This window comes from Strix uralensis, chromosome 6 (assembly GCF_047716275.1).
Source record: "Strix uralensis isolate ZFMK-TIS-50842 chromosome 6, bStrUra1, whole genome shotgun sequence".
Classification (NCBI taxonomy): domain Eukaryota; kingdom Metazoa; phylum Chordata; class Aves; order Strigiformes; family Strigidae; genus Strix; species Strix uralensis.
Window position 1 is genome coordinate 38,205,768 of NC_133977.1, and position 18,606 is coordinate 38,224,373.

The 18,606-nt window shown below is 40.9% G+C and overlaps 1 protein-coding gene across 1 annotated transcript; it reads left to right on the plus strand.

Annotated features, from left to right (window-relative positions):
- Nucleotides 1–2,211: 2,211 nt before the first annotated feature.
- Nucleotides 2,212–18,433, plus strand: UBXN4 (UBX domain protein 4). The gene is made up of 13 exons (XM_074873756.1): nt 2,212–2,364; nt 8,925–9,027; nt 9,876–9,904; nt 10,740–10,858; nt 11,456–11,618; nt 12,064–12,166; nt 13,708–13,762; nt 13,918–14,082; nt 14,866–14,993; nt 15,985–16,087; nt 16,432–16,563; nt 16,899–17,107; nt 17,814–18,433. The coding sequence occupies exons 1-13, from the start codon at nt 2,283–2,285 to the stop codon at nt 17,950–17,952; spliced, it is 1,530 nt and encodes a 509-aa protein (XP_074729857.1). The 5' UTR covers nt 2,212–2,282; the 3' UTR covers nt 17,953–18,433.
- Nucleotides 18,434–18,606: the final 173 nt, after the last annotated feature.

Sequence of the window (18,606 nt, forward strand, 5' to 3'; positions counted from 1 at the left end):
TTCTGATGGTCTCCAAATTAGTTACTCTAAGAAACAGCATTATTATTAAGTCTGCTATGGTAGTCTATCACATTGATTTATACAGACTAGGAAACACACCAGAGCTTGTCTCCTTGTTCACTCAAATTTGTTGCCTTTTTACTTGGCTTAAAGTGATACTTTGATTTGTTAATGAACCATTGATTAGTGTGAAGCAACAATGCAATTAAATAAAGGAATTTACTAATAAAAATATTTTCCTTTTTCATCCAAGTAGATCTGTGCTGGTTTGCGGGGGAAAAATAAACCTCTTAAAATGTGACTGACTGTCTTGCACTGTTTCCCATACTGATTGCTGAATTTGGCTTTGTCTGTTCATTTTAACAAACTAGCTGACATTTCCACAAGAGTAATAGATGTACTACACACACACATGATTTGCCTAAGGCAGCCAGATACTTGGCAGCACACCAAGGAACTGAATCCCAGGTAATGCTTCAGTTATCAAATTATTTTTTCTTATTTCTCGAGAGAACTTTCTACTCACTAGTTACCACCCCCTTTTCCTAGGCCTACAGATTGAAAACCTCTGCTGTTTCCCAGGGACACCGGCTCTAGTGGCTCTTAGATTAATTACAGCAGCAGAGGCACATGCAACAGCAGCAACTCAGTGACCCTACAGTTAGAGAATTCTGATTTAAAAATTATTTGAGAATGTAATATAAATCATTCCTGATGATGTGGAAAATTGTACACACTCACAAAAGTTACCTCTTCAGTCATTAGTAAGCCCTTCCACTTTTACGTTTAAACAAAATTTCTTTCTTGCTTGAAGTGGTGTAGAAATTTTTGAAAACCGTATTTGCAAAATAATTTCCAAAAAATAACAGTGTTCAACACTTCACTCACCCTTCTCATGCAACTCGGCTTCCAATGTAGGGATTCAAATGAGATGCAATAAATGCAAACTACAGCTATTGGAAATGCCACGAGAGTTAGTGCAACACATCCAAATTCTTCATAGATATTAATACCCATTACACCTAACCTCTTCCTCTATATGCACATGCTTAACAGACATGTCTTTTTGTTCATCTCCAAAAAAATTACAGTTTAGTTTAATACCATGCAAACTTTGGCATTGTTCTTAAATGCTTTGTACCACAGAGAGAGAAAAATACAAAAAAATAATACCATCTCAGCAGAACAGCTTTAGTGTTCTGCCAGTTACTTCTCTAAGAAATGTGCAGAAGCACAGTATGTGTATGCAAAGCCTACGCAGTGAGCAGGATAACTGTGACACGTTTCCCACATGCTGCATCTTGAGAGAGGTAAAACAATTTTTGTATAGTTACCATTGATTTGCCTCTTTCCACTATAGCTTTGTAGGTATTTTAGTTGCCGTTATTCAGTGAATTTTCTAATTAAAATTCCAGATTACACAAAGTACAACAGTGAAAAGCTTTTGCAGCTGAGAGACTGTGTATTTTTCAGCCTTACAATGTTTGACAGTATCTGCCTCAGCAGTAGTTACCCAGAATACACAGTCACAGTCCTAACTGTGTTTCAGAAAAACTTAAGTGCAGCATTTTTTCTGAAATGTTATGAATGGAGCACTTGAAAGAAATTGTCCTGTCCTCATTACTGTAAAATGTCCATCAAAAAGACCATCTGCCTTTGCTGCCTGCGCCCCTGCTAAAGCTGCGCTATAAATGCTGTGCCATCCCATCACCATCCCTCATGCAGCCTGGCTCGCCAGGGAGCATGAAGGATGCCCTGGCCTCACCTCCTGCCGCTCACAGAGGATCTGCGCATGCCACACTTTCTACTTTTAACATATTTAGCAACGATTTCTGTCAAACAGGTACCTCCTCCATCATTCTTCCCCTCTGTCGCAGCCTTGGCTTTCCCAGATGGATGCTGGGGCCAGGGTTAACCGTGGCCACCCTGTCCTCACAGGGTGCATGAGGCACACCCTGGGTACGCGGGCCCCTTTCTCCCCGCAGCTGCCCGTCCAGCCTACCTCAGCCATTTCGCGGCAGGACGCGCCTCAGGAGGTGAGGCGTCGTCACGGCGGGGCGCAGAAACACGCGAGGCCCCAAGACGTCAAAATGGCGCCGGGCTGAGGCGAATCTGCCACCGCCCCGCGCGCGGTCAGGGGCGGGCGCGCGCGGCGCGCAGGCGCCAATCAGAAGGCGAGGCCGGGCGGCGGCCGCTGGCGCACGCGCGGGACGGGCCGTTGGTGCGGTGGTGGCGGCGCATGCGCGTGGCGGCGGCTCGCGGCGCCCCGGGCCGGCGGCACCATGATGTGGTTCGGCGGGTCCATCCCGGCCGCCATCGCCGCCGCCAAGCAGCGGAGCTCGGTCTTCGTCGTGTTCGTGTCAGGTACGGCCCGGCTCAGCCGGGAAGAGAGGGGAGGCCGCGCTGACACGGCGGCCGCGTCGCCGCCGGGGCCGGAGGGGAGCCGGGGGCAGCGGTCGCTCGGGCAGGCCTCGGGGCTGCGGTGCCGTCCCTTGAGGCCGGCCGGGACAGCCCCAGGCTCCGGCGGCGCCCGAGTCGAATGCGGTTCCCGGCCCGCCCGCTGCCCCCCCCAGGGTGTCGCTGCCCGCAGCCTTGCCCGCCGGTGGGCCCAGCCTGCCCGTGGACCTGTCAGCCGGCGCTGCTCGTTCGCTCGCCCCCGGGCGGAGCTTGCCGGAGGCTCCGCGGCGCCTTCGCCAGCTGTTGCTTCGCCGCCTCCCCCTCCCGCCGTGCCGTGATTTCTGCTGTGTCAGTACGAGTCCTTGCTGCCCGGCCCGGTGGTGCGGGGCCTGCTGTGTCCCAGCCTCCGGCCTTGCCCTTGTTGTGGTGTGTCGTGGCTTTACGCGCTGCTCGAGGGCGGTGAAATTAGTTGTCTCGATGTTTTCCTTTTCCCTTCATTATATCCTTGCATAAGCCTGCATTCAGTTCTTGCTGCTGTAACTTTCTTAGCTGTTTGTCTACAGTGTCAGTTTTCCTTCCAATTCCTTACACTGTTTGTGACTGAATTGTAATTGAAGAAATCTATAGAAACTCGCATTGTCTTTGTGTATGTTGCCTTTCTGTCTGGAAAAATGAGAATGGTTAAAGGGAAAGGAGGACATTAGATGGACTCTTTAACTTTCTTCTTGTGTCTTTATGTGTGCTTGTGTTGTTTCTTTTGTTTGTACTACTGCCTTAAGTGCTTGTGGCTTGAAGTTTCTGAACTGTGGGATTTGCTTAGCTTCAGGAAGTTCACTCCCAAAGGGGATGTGAACAGAAAAGTGCAGTTAGGTTCCTTTGTGGACACAACTCTGCTTATGCTTGGAGAACAGCATTTTCTACTGGGTATTAAACATACTGCAAGAAATCAAGATCTTCTCAGCCCACAGTGTGCTGTGTTGGAGGAATGGATGGGGTAGTGTATGCAGGCTTTAAGGCAGCATTTTAAAGCCCACAAATCGTGATTGTAGGTGGATGCTGTGATGTGAAAGCCTTTTACCACTGGATTTTTAAATTATTTTTTTCATATACATCCTTTAGTGTGTTTACCTACAGTGCCTACCTGATAGCTCTCTGCCTTTATAGCCAATAATGAGATGATCATAGTGTGTTGTATAAAATGAAATGGAAAGCCAGGTGGTAAACAAGAAGACGCTTCCTGACACAGGTGTTTTGCAACACTTGACATCCTCCATCACCTGTGAAACATAATGTGCTGTGACTTGTGTAAAGGCTGATCTTCTCCCCAGCTCCCTACCCAGGGTTAAAAGTTCTCTACAAAATTTCTTGGATGTTTCAAATGTCTGTATTGGGTTTATGTGCCAAGCTACAAGGGTGGGTTCTGTGAGATGCCAGAAACTTCCCCCATGTCTGGTGGAGCCAAGGCCAGCCGGCTCCAAGAGGGATCCTCTGCTGGCTGAGGCTGAGCCCATCAGCGAAGGTGGTAGCACCTCTCTGATAACATATTTAGGAAGGTATGGGGGGGGGAAACCTGTTGTGCAGCAGCAGCTGGTAAAGAGGAGTGAGAATGTGAGAGAGCAACAACTGTGCAGAGCCCAGAGGCAGTGAAGCAGGAGGGGCAGGAGGTGCTCCAGGCCCGGAGCAGAGATTCCCCTGCAGCCGTGGGGCAGCCCATGGTGAGGCAGCTGTGCCCCGCACCCAGGGAGGCCCACGGGGGAGCAGAGACCCACCTGCAACCCGGGGAGGACCCCACACCCGAGCAGGGGGATGTGGCCAAAGGAGGCTGTGACCCCGTGGGAAGCCCGTGCTGGAGCGGGGGAAGAGTGTGAGGAGTCCTCCCCCTGAGGAGGAAGGAGCGGCAGAGACAGCGGGTGATGAACTGACCACAACCCCCATTCCCCGTCCCCCTGCGCTGCTGGCGGGGAGGAGGGAGAGAAATGGGGAGTGAAGCTGAGCCTGGGAAGAAGGGAGGGGTGGGGGGAAGGTGTTTTAAGATCTGATTTTATTTCTCATTATTGTACTCTGACTCTTGATGGGCAATAAATTAAATTAATTTCCCTAAGTCAAGCCTGTTTTGCCTGTGATGATAATTGCTGAGTGATCTCCCTGTCCGTATCTCGGCCCACAAGCCTTTTGTTGTATTTTCTCTCCCCTGTCGAGCTGAGGAGGGGAGTGATAGAGCAGCTTTGGTAGGCACCTCATGTCCAGCCAAAGTTAACCCACCACAAAGATTTATTAGTAATTCAGTACCTATAAGAACTTGATGCATAAGTATCAGGGATTAAGAAGTGCACTTTGTAACTTATTTTCAGTATTTTTTATGAAACTAAAATTGTGCACAGAACTGGCCATTTCTTTTAGATGTGAATGTTGACCAGGTGGATGTAGCAATATGTAGATATACAGAGTGGAGATAAATTTATAATTGCGGGGATGTAACTGAGTTTTGACATTGTAGTATGCTGTAAGGATTTGATTTGTTTTGTTTTTCTTGTTCTTATGAGCCCTGAAAAAGGGGGAGTGTTACTTAGGGCGGGCATATCTCCAGAATGGGAGTTGAAGAGTTGTGCCGAGTTCTGATCTGCCCTAGGAGCAGTGGGGTGGGGGCAGCTGACCTGGGACAGAGCTGGGTGCGGAGCAGCGCTGTTGTGCCTGCTGGGAAAAGGAATTGGGAAGCCCAAGAACATATTTTCTCACCCTGTGTGGAAGGAGGTGTGTTTGAAGGATGCTGAGTGCCGAAAGAAGAGTCTGGTTTTATGCTAGCAGTGATTTGGTTTGTTGTTTTGGTGGATCCAGTTTAGAACTGCACAGTTGGTAGTGGTAGCTTCGAGTAGCTACACGCCCATAGGCATCAGAGACAAGCATTTCAAAGTAGCTTTCAGAAGTGTTCAGTGTTCCTGTTTGGTTCTGTACACTTTGTCCAATAATGTATATGGGGACAAAAAATTAATAAAGGGGAAAAAATAGAGAAACAGAAAAAATAAATTAACTGTAAATTTAGGGTGGCCACTGTGGGGGATAGTTGTTAGATACAGCCTTGACAAAAACTACTGAATTCTGCTAGGTCCATCTCTGTTTGGTTTCTGCTACCATCTTTCTGTCCTTCTCTCTGTCTTCACTGCACTTCTCTAAACAAGCGCTGGAAAACAAAGAACTTTCCAATTCTAGAATCTTTTCCAGTCAAGCAAGGAATGATGTGGCTGTTTATCTTAACAATGAGGTGGTGTGTGTGGCTGCAGTTGCATGTTGTTCAACCAGTTTTTTATCTTTAGCATTTCTGTTTGCGGCTATAATCCTAACCCTTTTTTAGTTCAGCTTTTAAAATCTTCATGGCATATTCTGGTGATGCAGTTGTGTAACCGTATTAAAGATTCTGTTGAATTCACGGGAAGTTGCAATAAAAGGGTTGCTGCATACTCTCCAAGGAGCATGAGGTGAAGCGTGGCTGCCTTACAGAACTGATTTTAAATATTAAGGTGGATCGTTGTTAGATTAGAGGCTTCTGTACACACAAAGCAAGGAAGTTGTGTTTGAGGACCAGATGAGTTATTTTGTGGCATCAAATAATTACTAGTAGGTTCTGCTGCTGCACAGGGAAAAAGTATTCCTGATACTGAAACAGGTCTGGTGAATGTCTTTGGTATCTTGTTAGTAGCTGTTCTGTACGTGATCTTCTAGCCTGCAGAATTAAAAAAACCCTCCTCTCATTGTTTGAGTTATTAATCTGAAGTTAATTGTTCATTTGATATGAAACTCCCTCAGATACCTCCTGTGTTCTGATTGCAGTGTTGAAGATAATTCTTTCCAAAAGTTAGACATGTTCTGATCATGAAATTACAGGGCCACTCATGAAAGGTGCTTTTCAGAAGTGAAAAAACAAAGGGGGGAGAAAAGAAAAAGCTTCAAGCTAAAATGTTTGTTTATTTTTAGTAACATTTGTAGAAAAACTCCTTCCTTTGTTCATAACTTTATTTTTAGGTTATTTTTTTACAAAGCACTGGTTTGCAATCAACAAGCTATTTGTCAGTATTTCGTAGCCAAGCTGTATCAAAGCACTTTTCAAGTTAAATATGTGGAATGACGTAAAGGAGGGGGAGGTAAACAGCTTAATGTCCTGGCTTTCTGTCTTTCCAGAATGGGCAATCCTTATGGAGTAGTTATGAAATGTTGGACATTAAGTCAGCTGGGCTTATCTGTGTTCTTCTGAAAGGAAAACACTTTTCCCTGAAGACTGTGTGCTGATCAGTAGGGAAATTAAAGTCCTTCGACAACCTGTGATAGATTTGAATGAGTTCCTTGTATAGTAAATAAATAATTGCAGGAAAAAATTATCTTTCAATTACCTGAATCACTCGAGAAATGCATACATTTTCCCTCTGTAGATATCTAAATTTATCTGAGCAAATTCAAGAGGTGAGCAAGTGTAACTGACAATTGTGTATGGGTCTTTCTGCTAAGTGAAATGAAGTGATGCTTTTGTTTGAGAAACATAAGAAATCTGAGAGTCTTGGGAACTAGTGTTCTGAGGCGTCTGTGATAGCTCAGTGTTTAGCATAATTCTGTCAAGTTCTGTTCAGCTTGACTTCTTGACTTTTCTGATGCTTTTCCTGTGACCTGGCAGTTTTCATTTCAGGATAGAATTACTACTACAAAACTGCAATAAATGAACCTTAACCCCCAAGTAAGAAAGGGTTACCAAAACAATAAGATGTATGAGAATAAGCACTATTCTGTGGGTAATCACAATATTAAACTGTGCTTCATGGCATAGAGCTTTATAAAATGTGAGTTATCAGCATTTTCATTCATGAGTCGCATCTCTCAGACTGTACTGTGAACAGTCTCTGACCTGTTTGTGTCTTTCAGCATTCTTTTGCTACAGCAGTTGTTTGTATGGAAAAGTTAGTGTTAGGCAAGTATTAGGTATTTTTAGTAGCCTAATCGGATGAGCACATGTCGTTTTGAATAAGTGTGTGGTGAAGCAGCTGTCTGCCTCTGAACATTTGGAAATGGGGGAGGAGGCCGAACCACTCTTGACAGAGCAGCTGCATCCACTGACCACAGTTGGAAGCACTGCACTTAAAGGAAGAGGAAAGGTTCCTACATAAAATATCCTAAATATTTACTTGCTTAACATTAGAATAGTAGTAATAGAGATTAATTCTTACTTGCTCCAGTACTTCCAGGAAAAAATCAATACATATGGTTGAAAAACACTTTTCCAAAATTGGCATATTTTTGATACGAGAAGCGTTGTGGCCAGACAGTCAGGGCCTTAAGGCAGCAGTGCTTCACCAGGGGACTCCAAGTATAACTCCTGATCTTTAACAAGTAAAAATTACTGCACGAAATGGCAACTGGGATGAAACAAACAAATGGTTTGTTGTTGTCATTGAATAATGGACTACTATACTTCTATACTTGTGACTCAAATTCTTCATCAAGAGTACAGTCAATTCCAAGCTGCTAGGAGGTAATGCAGATTGAAGATAAGCAAATGGTTGCAGGCCAGTTTACTTGGTGAAAGATGGCTAATGTTCATTGGAATTCAGTTATTAACCCACATCCCCATTAAACTGGTGCTTTGGAAGATAAATGTATGATTGACGTGTTTCATCTGATTAAAATAACACTTCTGAATCTGTGGCCCTAGAGCACATTTTCTGTTTCCCTTAAGTAGCTCCTCTTCTACTGTTATTCTTGTTCCTCTGTGCTCCTCACTCCTTTTTCTCCCATCCTGCTGTTACGGGTCGCCTCAGGAACTGGAATACAAAACTAAGTTACGAATAATCCTGCAAATAAATGTTTCTTGGTTCGTGTTTGGGTTTTGGTTTGTTGTTTTTTTTAACACCATCAAACTGTGAAACCTTTCTGCTGAATTATGTGTTTACAAGGAGCGGGAAATACAGTTTTACCTATTAGCAGCTGATGTGCCGATATATACTTAATTTTATAATGAGGGGTGAGCAGTGGATAGTTTTAGCATGCTAGCAGGTCAGGCTTAATGTCAGAGAGAAGCGATGGTTCCCTCTGTGCTGTGGGATCTCCTTGCTTGTTACGAGAGAAGCCTAAGCATACACACTGTAACATGAAAGTGAGGTTCTTCGTTAGTTGTGCAGTTCACTGATGCAATCAAGCCAGTCTTAGGACATGCCATCCCCTCCAGTTCCTCTGTCGCTGTTCCAGCTGTGTGGTCCGGTCCCTTCTGCTCCCTTGGACCAGCTCACTGTGCAGCTGAGTGACTGCAAAAGCTACACGCTTGCTGCCTTTGAAGGATTATTGGTGTATTAGGGTTTTGGCATGTTGGCCAGGTGAATCAGCTAGAGTGAATTGTCTCCAGGTTATCCAAAAAAATTATAAACTGACTTGACAATAATCATGAGAATGTCTTTTAAAGGTGATTTCAAGCAATTGAAGCGAAGCTAAAATCAGACCCGAAACAGTAATTTGTGGTGGGTTTAGCTTCATACGTGTGCTGTATCTTGCAGGTGAGGATGAACAATCTACTGAGATGGCTGCAAGGTGGGAAGATGAGAAGGTGACGGAAGCTGCCTCAGATGGTTTTGTTGCTATTAAAATCGACACCAAAAGGTTTGGTCCTATTCTAATTCTGTCTCTTGTATAATCTTTTGTTGATGATGATGAGAGTAAGAGGTTTTTGAAGTCCTCACCCTGATTTGGAGGTTGTCTAAATACAAGATTCCAGAGCATAAATGAATTCAGTACTCCCGAAGCCACTAGATCCTGAGAAAATTCCAAATTTTAAAATTTACTGTTGCGTTCTGCAGAATATTGTATTTCAGTACTAGTAAAAGAATGATTGAGGTTGTCCTTTTTCAACGGGAAGAGACACAAAAGTTACATAAAAAAGCTGGAGTCAAAATGCAAATACTCTTGAGGCAGTTCTTGATTTGCCAAGCTACATAATGAATTTAAAAACTTTCATGAATACAGAAAGATAAAGATCTGTAAAGCCCCAGAGAAAACGCGTTTTTCTCTGTTGTAACATAGAGTAGCATTTAAGTTCCTGGGTAAATTACTCAGCTATTTTTGTTATGTTTAAGTGTTCCAGTCCATGTGCAGAAAGTGCATTGACATTTCCCAAAGTGGTATTATTTTGAAATGCTCTATAGACATTTTATTAGACTTACTATATTATATGCACTCAGTAGACTAGATGTCATTTTCCTGAATTGCTTCTTAGCACTGTTTTCCTAAATCTTATATAGTCAACTGTGATAATCAGGGATTGTCACCATGTCAACACTTATGCAAAATGTTGATGAGAAGATGCAATGCAAATTTTCTTTCAGTGTTCTCTCAAGTATTTAAATAGTTTTGTGTGTGGTAGTAGGACAGTTATTTTTATGATGAAAGACTTAATCTGAAGTTGTTGCGAAGTGATTGCTCCTCCTAAATGAATCTTTTCTTTCAAACAGTGAAGCATGCCTGCAGTTTTCTCAAATTTGTATCCTTTGAGATCAGTTTAGATGCTACATTATGATTACAGATAATTGTTCTTTACAAGTGAATACTGTTCTTAAGACACATATTTACAAGCAACGTTATTAAAAATACTTCTTATGGCACAAAAATATGCAATAAACTGTAGTTAAAAGGCACCATCTATGTATTCAACTTACTGTCAGTTCTTGGAGAAAGTGTACAAGCTGGGTTTTTTAAGGTTAATCCTATGTAATTCTCCAAATAGAAAATTATCCAAAGCTTTATGTAAAAAAAATAACCCATTGGTATTACTAATCAGCATTAGAAAACAAACAAGCAATGCTTTAAATTATTAACTGGAGTTCAGAGTTAGAGGAGGAAGAAGTAGTAGTGGACTGGGTTCTATCAGACACAGGTGTGAAGTTAGGTCAACATCTGCCTACCTTCAGTAGGTCGCTGCATATAGCTCAGGAATTTTGAAAGGGAATTCAGTACCTTAACTTGGATTTTCTTAATGCTGTGAAGAATTCATTATTGTCTCCATAAGATGTTGTCTCACACTAAAACAAAATCTTTCAAGTCAAAGCATAATTGGTTGTCGGATACGTGTATATTGGAGAAAAATATTTTGGCTTAAACCGTTTCAAAGAAAAGAAGAAATACTGATCAGTTGTATGTAATGATTTCCAGCGCTTTTGTTAGTGCCTTTTTTTTTTTTTTTCTTCCTCCCTTGGCACTGACTACTGGTAACCAGGGGGAGATACTGGGCTAGAAGTTTCTGTAGGAAGGGCTTTGGCGTTTACTTTTCAAGTTACTTTATAAACTTGTGTTGTTTGCCCTTAACTGTTGCTGTACAGATCCTGTAGTGTGCGTTCCATCCAGTTTTTTTATAGGAGACAACGGAATCCCTTTGGAAGTAATCGCTGGCAGCGTTTCTGTTGAAGAGCTTGTTAGCAGAATCCATAAAGTTAAACAGGTAACGCTTGCAAACAGACGGGATCTTTCAGAGTGAGTTGGGTGTGCTCACATGCTCAAGACAGGAGATGTCCCTGGCCCTTCACGTGTGCCTTGAGGAGTTATGAATTATTGGTTCTATATCCTTCCAACATCAACATCTGTGAACTTACATTCAGTACACAAATTGAACGGGTTTGAAAGCACTACGCAGAAGTGCTACGTTGGTTTTTTTGTTTCACAGATTGTTATAGATCATCTGTGTAACACCTACAGTATTGAAGAAATATGCTAAGAACTCCAAACTGGAATGACATACCGATTACTCTTCCAGTTCATATGTGGTTTTGTAACACTGTTTTGTAATGTGGATTTATAAAATTATGCTGTGGAACATAATATAAATGTAGAATGTTTTATTACTTTGATTTTAAGTGTAAGACTAAAATCAGACAAAATATGAAATGTATGATTGCATCATACTCAACAATATGTGGTAATTCTAGTTTTATATTTTAAATAGGACTGATTCTTCAAAAATAGTTTAGTCTTAACCTGTGAACCTGTGGAAAACATTCAGAAGTTTCCTAGTCTCGGGTTTTTTTCCCCAATTTCTTAGATGCACACAGTAAAAGGGCAGCCTTTGGAAAATGGAAGTCAGCCATCTGCTCCCTGTTCCTCCTCTCAATCCGATGGTGCTTCAGAAAATGCACAATCCAGAGCAGCAGAGTTTTGTGACTCTCCCGAGTCTGTTACACCTGAGACACTAAGAGCTTCTGCTGGTAATGTATTTTTATGCAAATGCTAGCTAATTTGCTTTTGAAATGGTTTTCCTTTTCTTAAGTTGTTATATGATGGTACCTAAAAGGCAATATATTGAGTGGACTTGAGGGAGAACTTTGCTATCCCAGAATGCTTCTTGCAAGTCTAGAAGGAAGAACAACTTCTCATTCTGCTCAATTTTAATGAGAAATCTATGGTTGTATAACACAACAAAAGTTGTGCACACTTTGAAGTAGGATTCAATTAAAAAAAGTTTCTCCAGGTTAGAAACCTGAAACCAAATTGGTGGTGGTACAGGGGAAGTCTAAACAGCAAAACCTTATATCTCCTTAAGATATCCTAGTTACTGTCAATTATGACTAACAATCAGCATATTTTTTTTAATGATAAAAATACACCTCTTATTTTTGTCTTCTGCATTACTTTCTTGTAAATCACTTAAAGATGGAGCAAATTCAGGTCAAGCAAGCCAGGAAGCAACTAATTCTTTAGGTGAACAAGTGAGTGATGCTCAGCCTGCGAATGATCTTACACTCAAAGTAGAAAGGTAAGTCATGTTTTGCAGACTTTCTACTGTATTGTACTTTTTTCTCAGGAGGCAGTTTTCTGTGTGGTTGGAGGTTTTTTTTGAACAAACAGGCTTAATTACAGGATTTGGATGCTCATTGTTATCTGGCAAGCATTTATGTGGTCTTGTTTTTGCTTAGATGTCTGTGACAACTCTAGGGTTGATACAAAAACAGCTTTCAATTTTCATGTTTCATGTACTCTGAAAGAAAGGGGTAATCTGGAAAACTATAAATCTTCACCTCTGATATAACTTAAATGCAGACAATATGTTTGCCGCAAATTTTTGAATGAGTTAAAACATTGATCCGAAAGCACTTGAAACTAGGTTTTGTACAGAGCTTTTTCTTGTCTATTTGATGACCATTTGTAGTCCAGGCATATTGGAAAAGCCAGAGGAATCCTGTTCTGAGACACTTGTTTTAATCAGTGGGCAGAAATGAGGTCTGATGAGCGATGCTAGTTCTAGTATTTTAAAGTATGGTGACCACAGCATCTGATTCAGCACATGGTTCATTCATTAAATTGTTTTTAAGTACAAGATTTGGTGTATAAAATTGTTCTTTAGCATCTGTAAGACTGATACTATTGGTAATACCCTATCTAAAACCAGTGACACATACTTAGTAATTAGGATTATTTATACTGCTAAAATACATTTTTAAAGTTTTTCACATTTAGTTTCAGTTTTCTTTGAAAGATGTTGGACAATAAGTATAATTTTTACTACTGGTAAGAAAATGCAGTCAGTATTTTACTGTAAGTACCAAAGTTGTTGTTTAAAATATGCATTAATCTTAAGTTATATCATAATTGCATATATCTACAGCACTTCTTTCAGTGAAAAACCAAGGCAAAGCTCTGTGGTAATTACCATTTTCTTCTTTAAAAAGCAAAACAGCTACCACACAAACAAAATTTTTCTGATTATCTGACTTCTCATGTTGTTTGGTCTTGCCTGCCCTTTCCCCAAACTTAAAATATGTTGTAAATGATGGTGTTTTTTTAAGTCAATTCTTATTCTAAGGCACCTTTCTGGATAGATGAGACAGATGCATGTGCATCTGTGTCAGTGCTATATATTATTGGCTTTCCATCTTAGGAAGTGATGTGCAGAAGAAACCAGATGGCTTAAATAGCTAAGAAGAGATTGAGATTTAGTGTTTCTGTTACCACAGATCATAAATAGTATTTGCTTATTTTATGTCTTACAAGTTGGTTCAACAGTAAGATGTAAGATTCTTCATTTACTGAGCAGAAAAGGACAGAAGGAATATGTTAGGACTCTATTAATAATAAAGTTGGGAACTTGGTGGTGAATCACCAGCTTTTATGGGTGGTACACCCGCATGTGAATGAGTCATTGCTGTTACACTAGGTTATCAGTGCTGTGTTCCAGTTCGTGTTCATTTTCATGTGTTCCGTTCTTCTGCAAGTGTTTGCAAATGCTTCATTAAAATTTAAAAATGTTACTCACAGATACTGCAATTCTAAGATTTTTCACTTTATTCTTAAATTCAGAATAACAAAAAAGCTTGAAGAAAGACGAGAAGAGAAAAGGAAAGAAGAAGAACAGGTAACACAAAAAATGTAAAACCACTTGCAATTTTTTTTTATACCCTTAGTTGAATAAATGCTTAATTCCTTTCTAAACAAATGTACTTCAATCTTGTCTTACTCTTGTCCAAGGCAATTTCATGGTCTAATTTTTGTGTCTGTTGTTTTATTCAGAAAGAAATTAAGAAAGAAATTGAACGGAGAAAAACTGGTAAAGAAATGTTGGAGTACAAAAGACGACAGGAAGAAGAGTTGACAAAACGTATGTTAGAGGAAAGGAACAGAGAAAAGGCAGAAGAGAAGGCTGCTAGAGAGCGTATAAGACAACAGATTGCAATGGTAAATTTTTCATCGTGGAGGGTAGCTTGCCGCTTCTCTCTCACAAGGGCTACCCATGTACTGAAATGATATATTTTCTCATTTGGTGAAACTTCAAAAGATTGTCCATTTTCTGTTTGGAATCCTGTGGCCTTGTATTGTAATAATTGCTGTGTTTGGGGTTTATGTAGCATTTCCTGTGTATAAAATGAAGCTTCTGTTTTCATATTCATGATATTTTCTATCTGGATGAACATATCAACTTTTCTGTCTTGTTGCTTGAGTCCAGTAGAGAATTATCATTTAAACATAAAAATAATTGCAATTTAAGCATAGTTCTGTGACAGAAGCACGGGGAATATTTAATTGTGGAACATGCGGAAGAACATTGATCTCAAAATGGTGGTGAGGATTATTTTCTAAGTCTGTATATATGGATATAAACAGTTTGTAAGAATTGAAATCCCTCCTCATTATTAGGTTTTGGCCTAGAACACTTAGAACTGTAATCATGTAACTTTTCATAAGATTTTTTCCCTTTATCTTCCCTGGAGTGTTAAACTTGCCTGGGAAGATCATCTATTCACAACTGTTTGCTTTGAAGAGTGTGTTGTCTTGGCTAATGACATGAGCCTGTGCAGTTTGGCAGTGAATAATTCTTTGCAGCAATACTGTCTTTTTTCCATATGGCCTGCTTATATCTGTGTAGTTGGGTGCCAAGTACAGATCGTAGCTCTCTGTTTTAATGAATATTAAGCTCCAATTTATGGTAAAAATTGAGATTTCTGTTTTGTCCTTTCACAGGATCGTGCTGAGAGAGCAGCTCGCTTTGCAAAATCAAAGGAAGAAGCAGAAGCTGCAAAAGCTGCAGCTCTTCAGGCTAAACAGGCTGAAATAGAGGCCAGAAAAGAAGCGTCTCAAAAGGAGCGAAGGTGAGTTGCTGTAGAGAAACAAGTATATATTTTTGGGGAGAGAGGTAAAGAAACTTTTAAGAGATTTAATATATACCCTAATCTATTAATTGATGCCATGTTGAACTATTTAAATAGTGACATAAAAAGTTGGCTCTCTTTTATAATATTTATTTGTAGCTATTTACATGAATATTATGTTCTCTGATCACTTTCCTCCTTTTGACATTCCTGATTATGAAACACTAACCACCTTTCCTTGTGTGTTGTTTTAGTTAGATAAGAGGTTTCTTCTGTCTGATCTTTGATTTAAATACCGTGTATAATGGGGCTAGGTAGGGAACTAGGTAAGGTGAGAATGTGGTAGATAACAACTAGACAAGATCAGAACTGCACTGGGGAGCCTGGTGCTGGCCCAGCTGTTGGCTTGGGCTCAGGCTTTACTGGGATCATTAGCTCTCCGTGTCAGAGCTGTCTCCTGCTTTGCCCAGCACTACTGTTTTAAGAAATATTTTAACCTGTAGAGACTTTACATGGAGTTATGGAGCCCCTGTGAGTCTAGTACTGCCCCTGAACAGTGGGAAGCACAGGAGTAACAGCCTGTGTGGTGTTGAAACTCAAACAGTAATGCTGGGCCATGGCTAGTTGAGTATAGCTTGCCAAGCCAGCTTAAGTGTCTGTGTCCCTGTAGTACAACTTCTTGAAAAAAGAACAAAAATAATACAGGCTACACAAAAGAAATATGGTTTATATTCACTCATTTTTTGCATATTAGTGTAAATATCTTGTTTGAATGGTGATGGGTCTTGGATTCCGATAAAAACCAGAGGAGATGCATTGTGAGATAGAAGCAGGTGGTTAGCAACTGTGGATCCAAACGTATCACCCATCTGCACTGCCATAAGTAGGATGACTGTCCCTCTCTTCCACATGTCAGTACTGCCAAGCTAAAGCCCGGGAGCATTTGTCTGTAACTGTTCATGTGCTGACTGACCCAATACATATCCTGCAGTGCAATAGCCAGGATTCAGTTCCGCCTCCCAGATGGATCTTCCTTTACTAACCAGTTCCCGTCTGAAGCACGCCTGGAGGAAGCAAGGCAGTTTGCTGCACAGGTAAATTGGTGTTTTGTCTTCTCAGTTACATGCTGATTACAGCCCAGTGTAGCATCAGCTAGTTGTTGATCATGGTGGAATTGTCATCAACTGCTTTTCTTTTTGTTTATTTAAAGAGGTTTTTGGTTGCTCCTTCTCCAGTGCTACCAACTGCCTTTATTTTACTGCAGCATATCATTAGTAAGAGATAGGAGGAGATGAAAAATCCTTCATTTCTCTATATGAAGATGATTGATAGTTAGATATGAAACTCTTGGGTCAATATGGCAAGATATACTCAACTGGCAAATTTGCAGTTATTTGAAAGTGAACAGTTATAAAATGTTTTCTTTACATTTTCACAGACGGTTGGTAATGCTTATGGCAATTTTTCACTGGCGACAATGTTTCCCAGAAGGGAATTTACCAAAGAAGATTATGGAAAGAAGTTACTGGAACTAGAGTTAGCACCCAGTGCTTCAGTAGTGTTGCTGCCGGTAGGTGTTGGCTTTTGGTTTGTTTGCTTTTCAGTTTCTTGCAAAGAGCAGTACTGTAGCTGTGTATTTGCTGTTAGTCAGCCATGATAATATTTGGCCTGAATTTTGGTCTTTCCTGTGTCTAAGACAGATTGCAAAATTTAATTTTTGTCAGGACTGATTTAGAGGAGGACTTTTTCTGAAGCAGATAAATGGTGGCACAGATATTTGTCTAATGTGTAACCAGAGAAGTTCTCTTGTGTCTGCAGAGCTACTTCTAAATTATGGATGAAATATTCTATTTACAAGTGCACAACTTGAATATCTGACAAGTTGCTTTATGTGTTCATGACCAGGCGGGAAGACCTGCTACTTCTGTGGTCCAGGCTTCAGGCGGTGATCTGTGGAAGTTCTTGGGCACAATACTTTATCCCCTCTTAGCGGTTTGGAGATTTATTAGCAACTTCTTGTTTACGAGTCCACCCCCCTCACAGTCTACTGTGAGATCAGCTCATCAGCAAGACCATTCAAACCCTTCAGCATCCAGCAATGTTGAGCAAAGCAGGTAATGAAAACCATTTAAGACAGCTGTTACTCAAACTGCTTGTTGGAATTGTTTTCATCTCATAGTTGGGGACTGAACTGTGTCTTAACTGCTGCCCTCAGAGTTTATGGCCACCACCCTTCCATCTGGTTAAAAGGCTTAACCTGGCTGGTAAACTGCATGGCAGCTCTGACTGGGGTTTCTTGGTTTTTACACGGGTGCTTAAGCAACCTCCTTATTGTTTGCTTCAGTTTCCAGTTTCCAGAGTACAAAAAGCACTGTCTTGCAGTCATTTATGAACAGGGACTTCAGCTGTAACTACACACGTGGACTTCAGCTGATAATTGTTGGAAGATAAAAATTTTGAAAATTTAGATGTGAAATTGTTATGGACGCTCAGGCAACTAACATCTGATTTTGACAGTTCAGGTTTTGTATTGCCTAGAGAATCTCCTGTGCCAGGAGAGCAGCTATGCCCTTTCACATGAAGCAGCCCTGTCTCAATTCAGTGTCAGGTGCTTTCCAGGGGAAACAAGATTCTTTCAGTTTGGCTGCTAAATGACAAATTTTCAGCTGGGTATTGCTTCCCAAGGAAACTAAAGGCTCAAGAAAACTATTATTTGGGATAAGAGAAGGAAGGATGCATGATTTGCATTTATTGCATTCACTTCTCTTAGGTAATTATTCCCAGGGAAACTGTCAAACCTCACTCTCATTTGTACCCTAGGCAAGCAGTCAGGAAACGAGTAGTGGAAAAGCGGGGGGAAGACTTCAAAAAAGAAGGCAAAATCTATAGACTGAGGACGCAAGACGATGGAGAAGATGAAAACAATACTTGGAATGGAAATTCTACACAACAGATGTAGTTTTGAGTAACTGCAGTAATCACTGGCGCTTTTTTTTCCCCCTTTATTTGATCTAAGTCACCTAAAGCTTCTGGACAAGTGGGGCTTATCTTACACTGACTGAATTACTTAATTCTTATTCCTGCAGTGGAGTATGGAATAAAGTCAGCTAACTCAGAAAAATCGAGTGGGTGTAGCTGAGGCCTAGAAGCAAAGAGTTAAGATGACTGAAAATCTCCATCAGCTTTCATAATAATTACCCTACTGCCATAGAAAGGCACTTTTTAATCTATAAATACTCTGCTACATAAATTTAAGGGCCAGATATTAATATAAAGGTCATGGTAGGCAATGATTAAAATGAGGGTTTCAGAAGCACTATAAGTAGCAAGTCAGGTAACTAATTTATGTTTAACTTTTTTCTTGCTTCTGCAACTGCAAGCACAACCTTGTAGTTTTTAATTCCCCAAGCACTCAATAAACTATTTTCCAGAAAATGTAACTGTCTTCTCTTCAGTTCCTCTGAAGCACTTGTGTCACAAGGAAGCAAGCAGTTAGGATCATACACTGAAATTTAAAGTACAGCAGACAAAGTTTTTGTTCCAGTTTAAATGACTGTTCATATTCAAATCTGGTAAAACACATCTGACAGTGTTTTGGGTCCAGACTATGGTA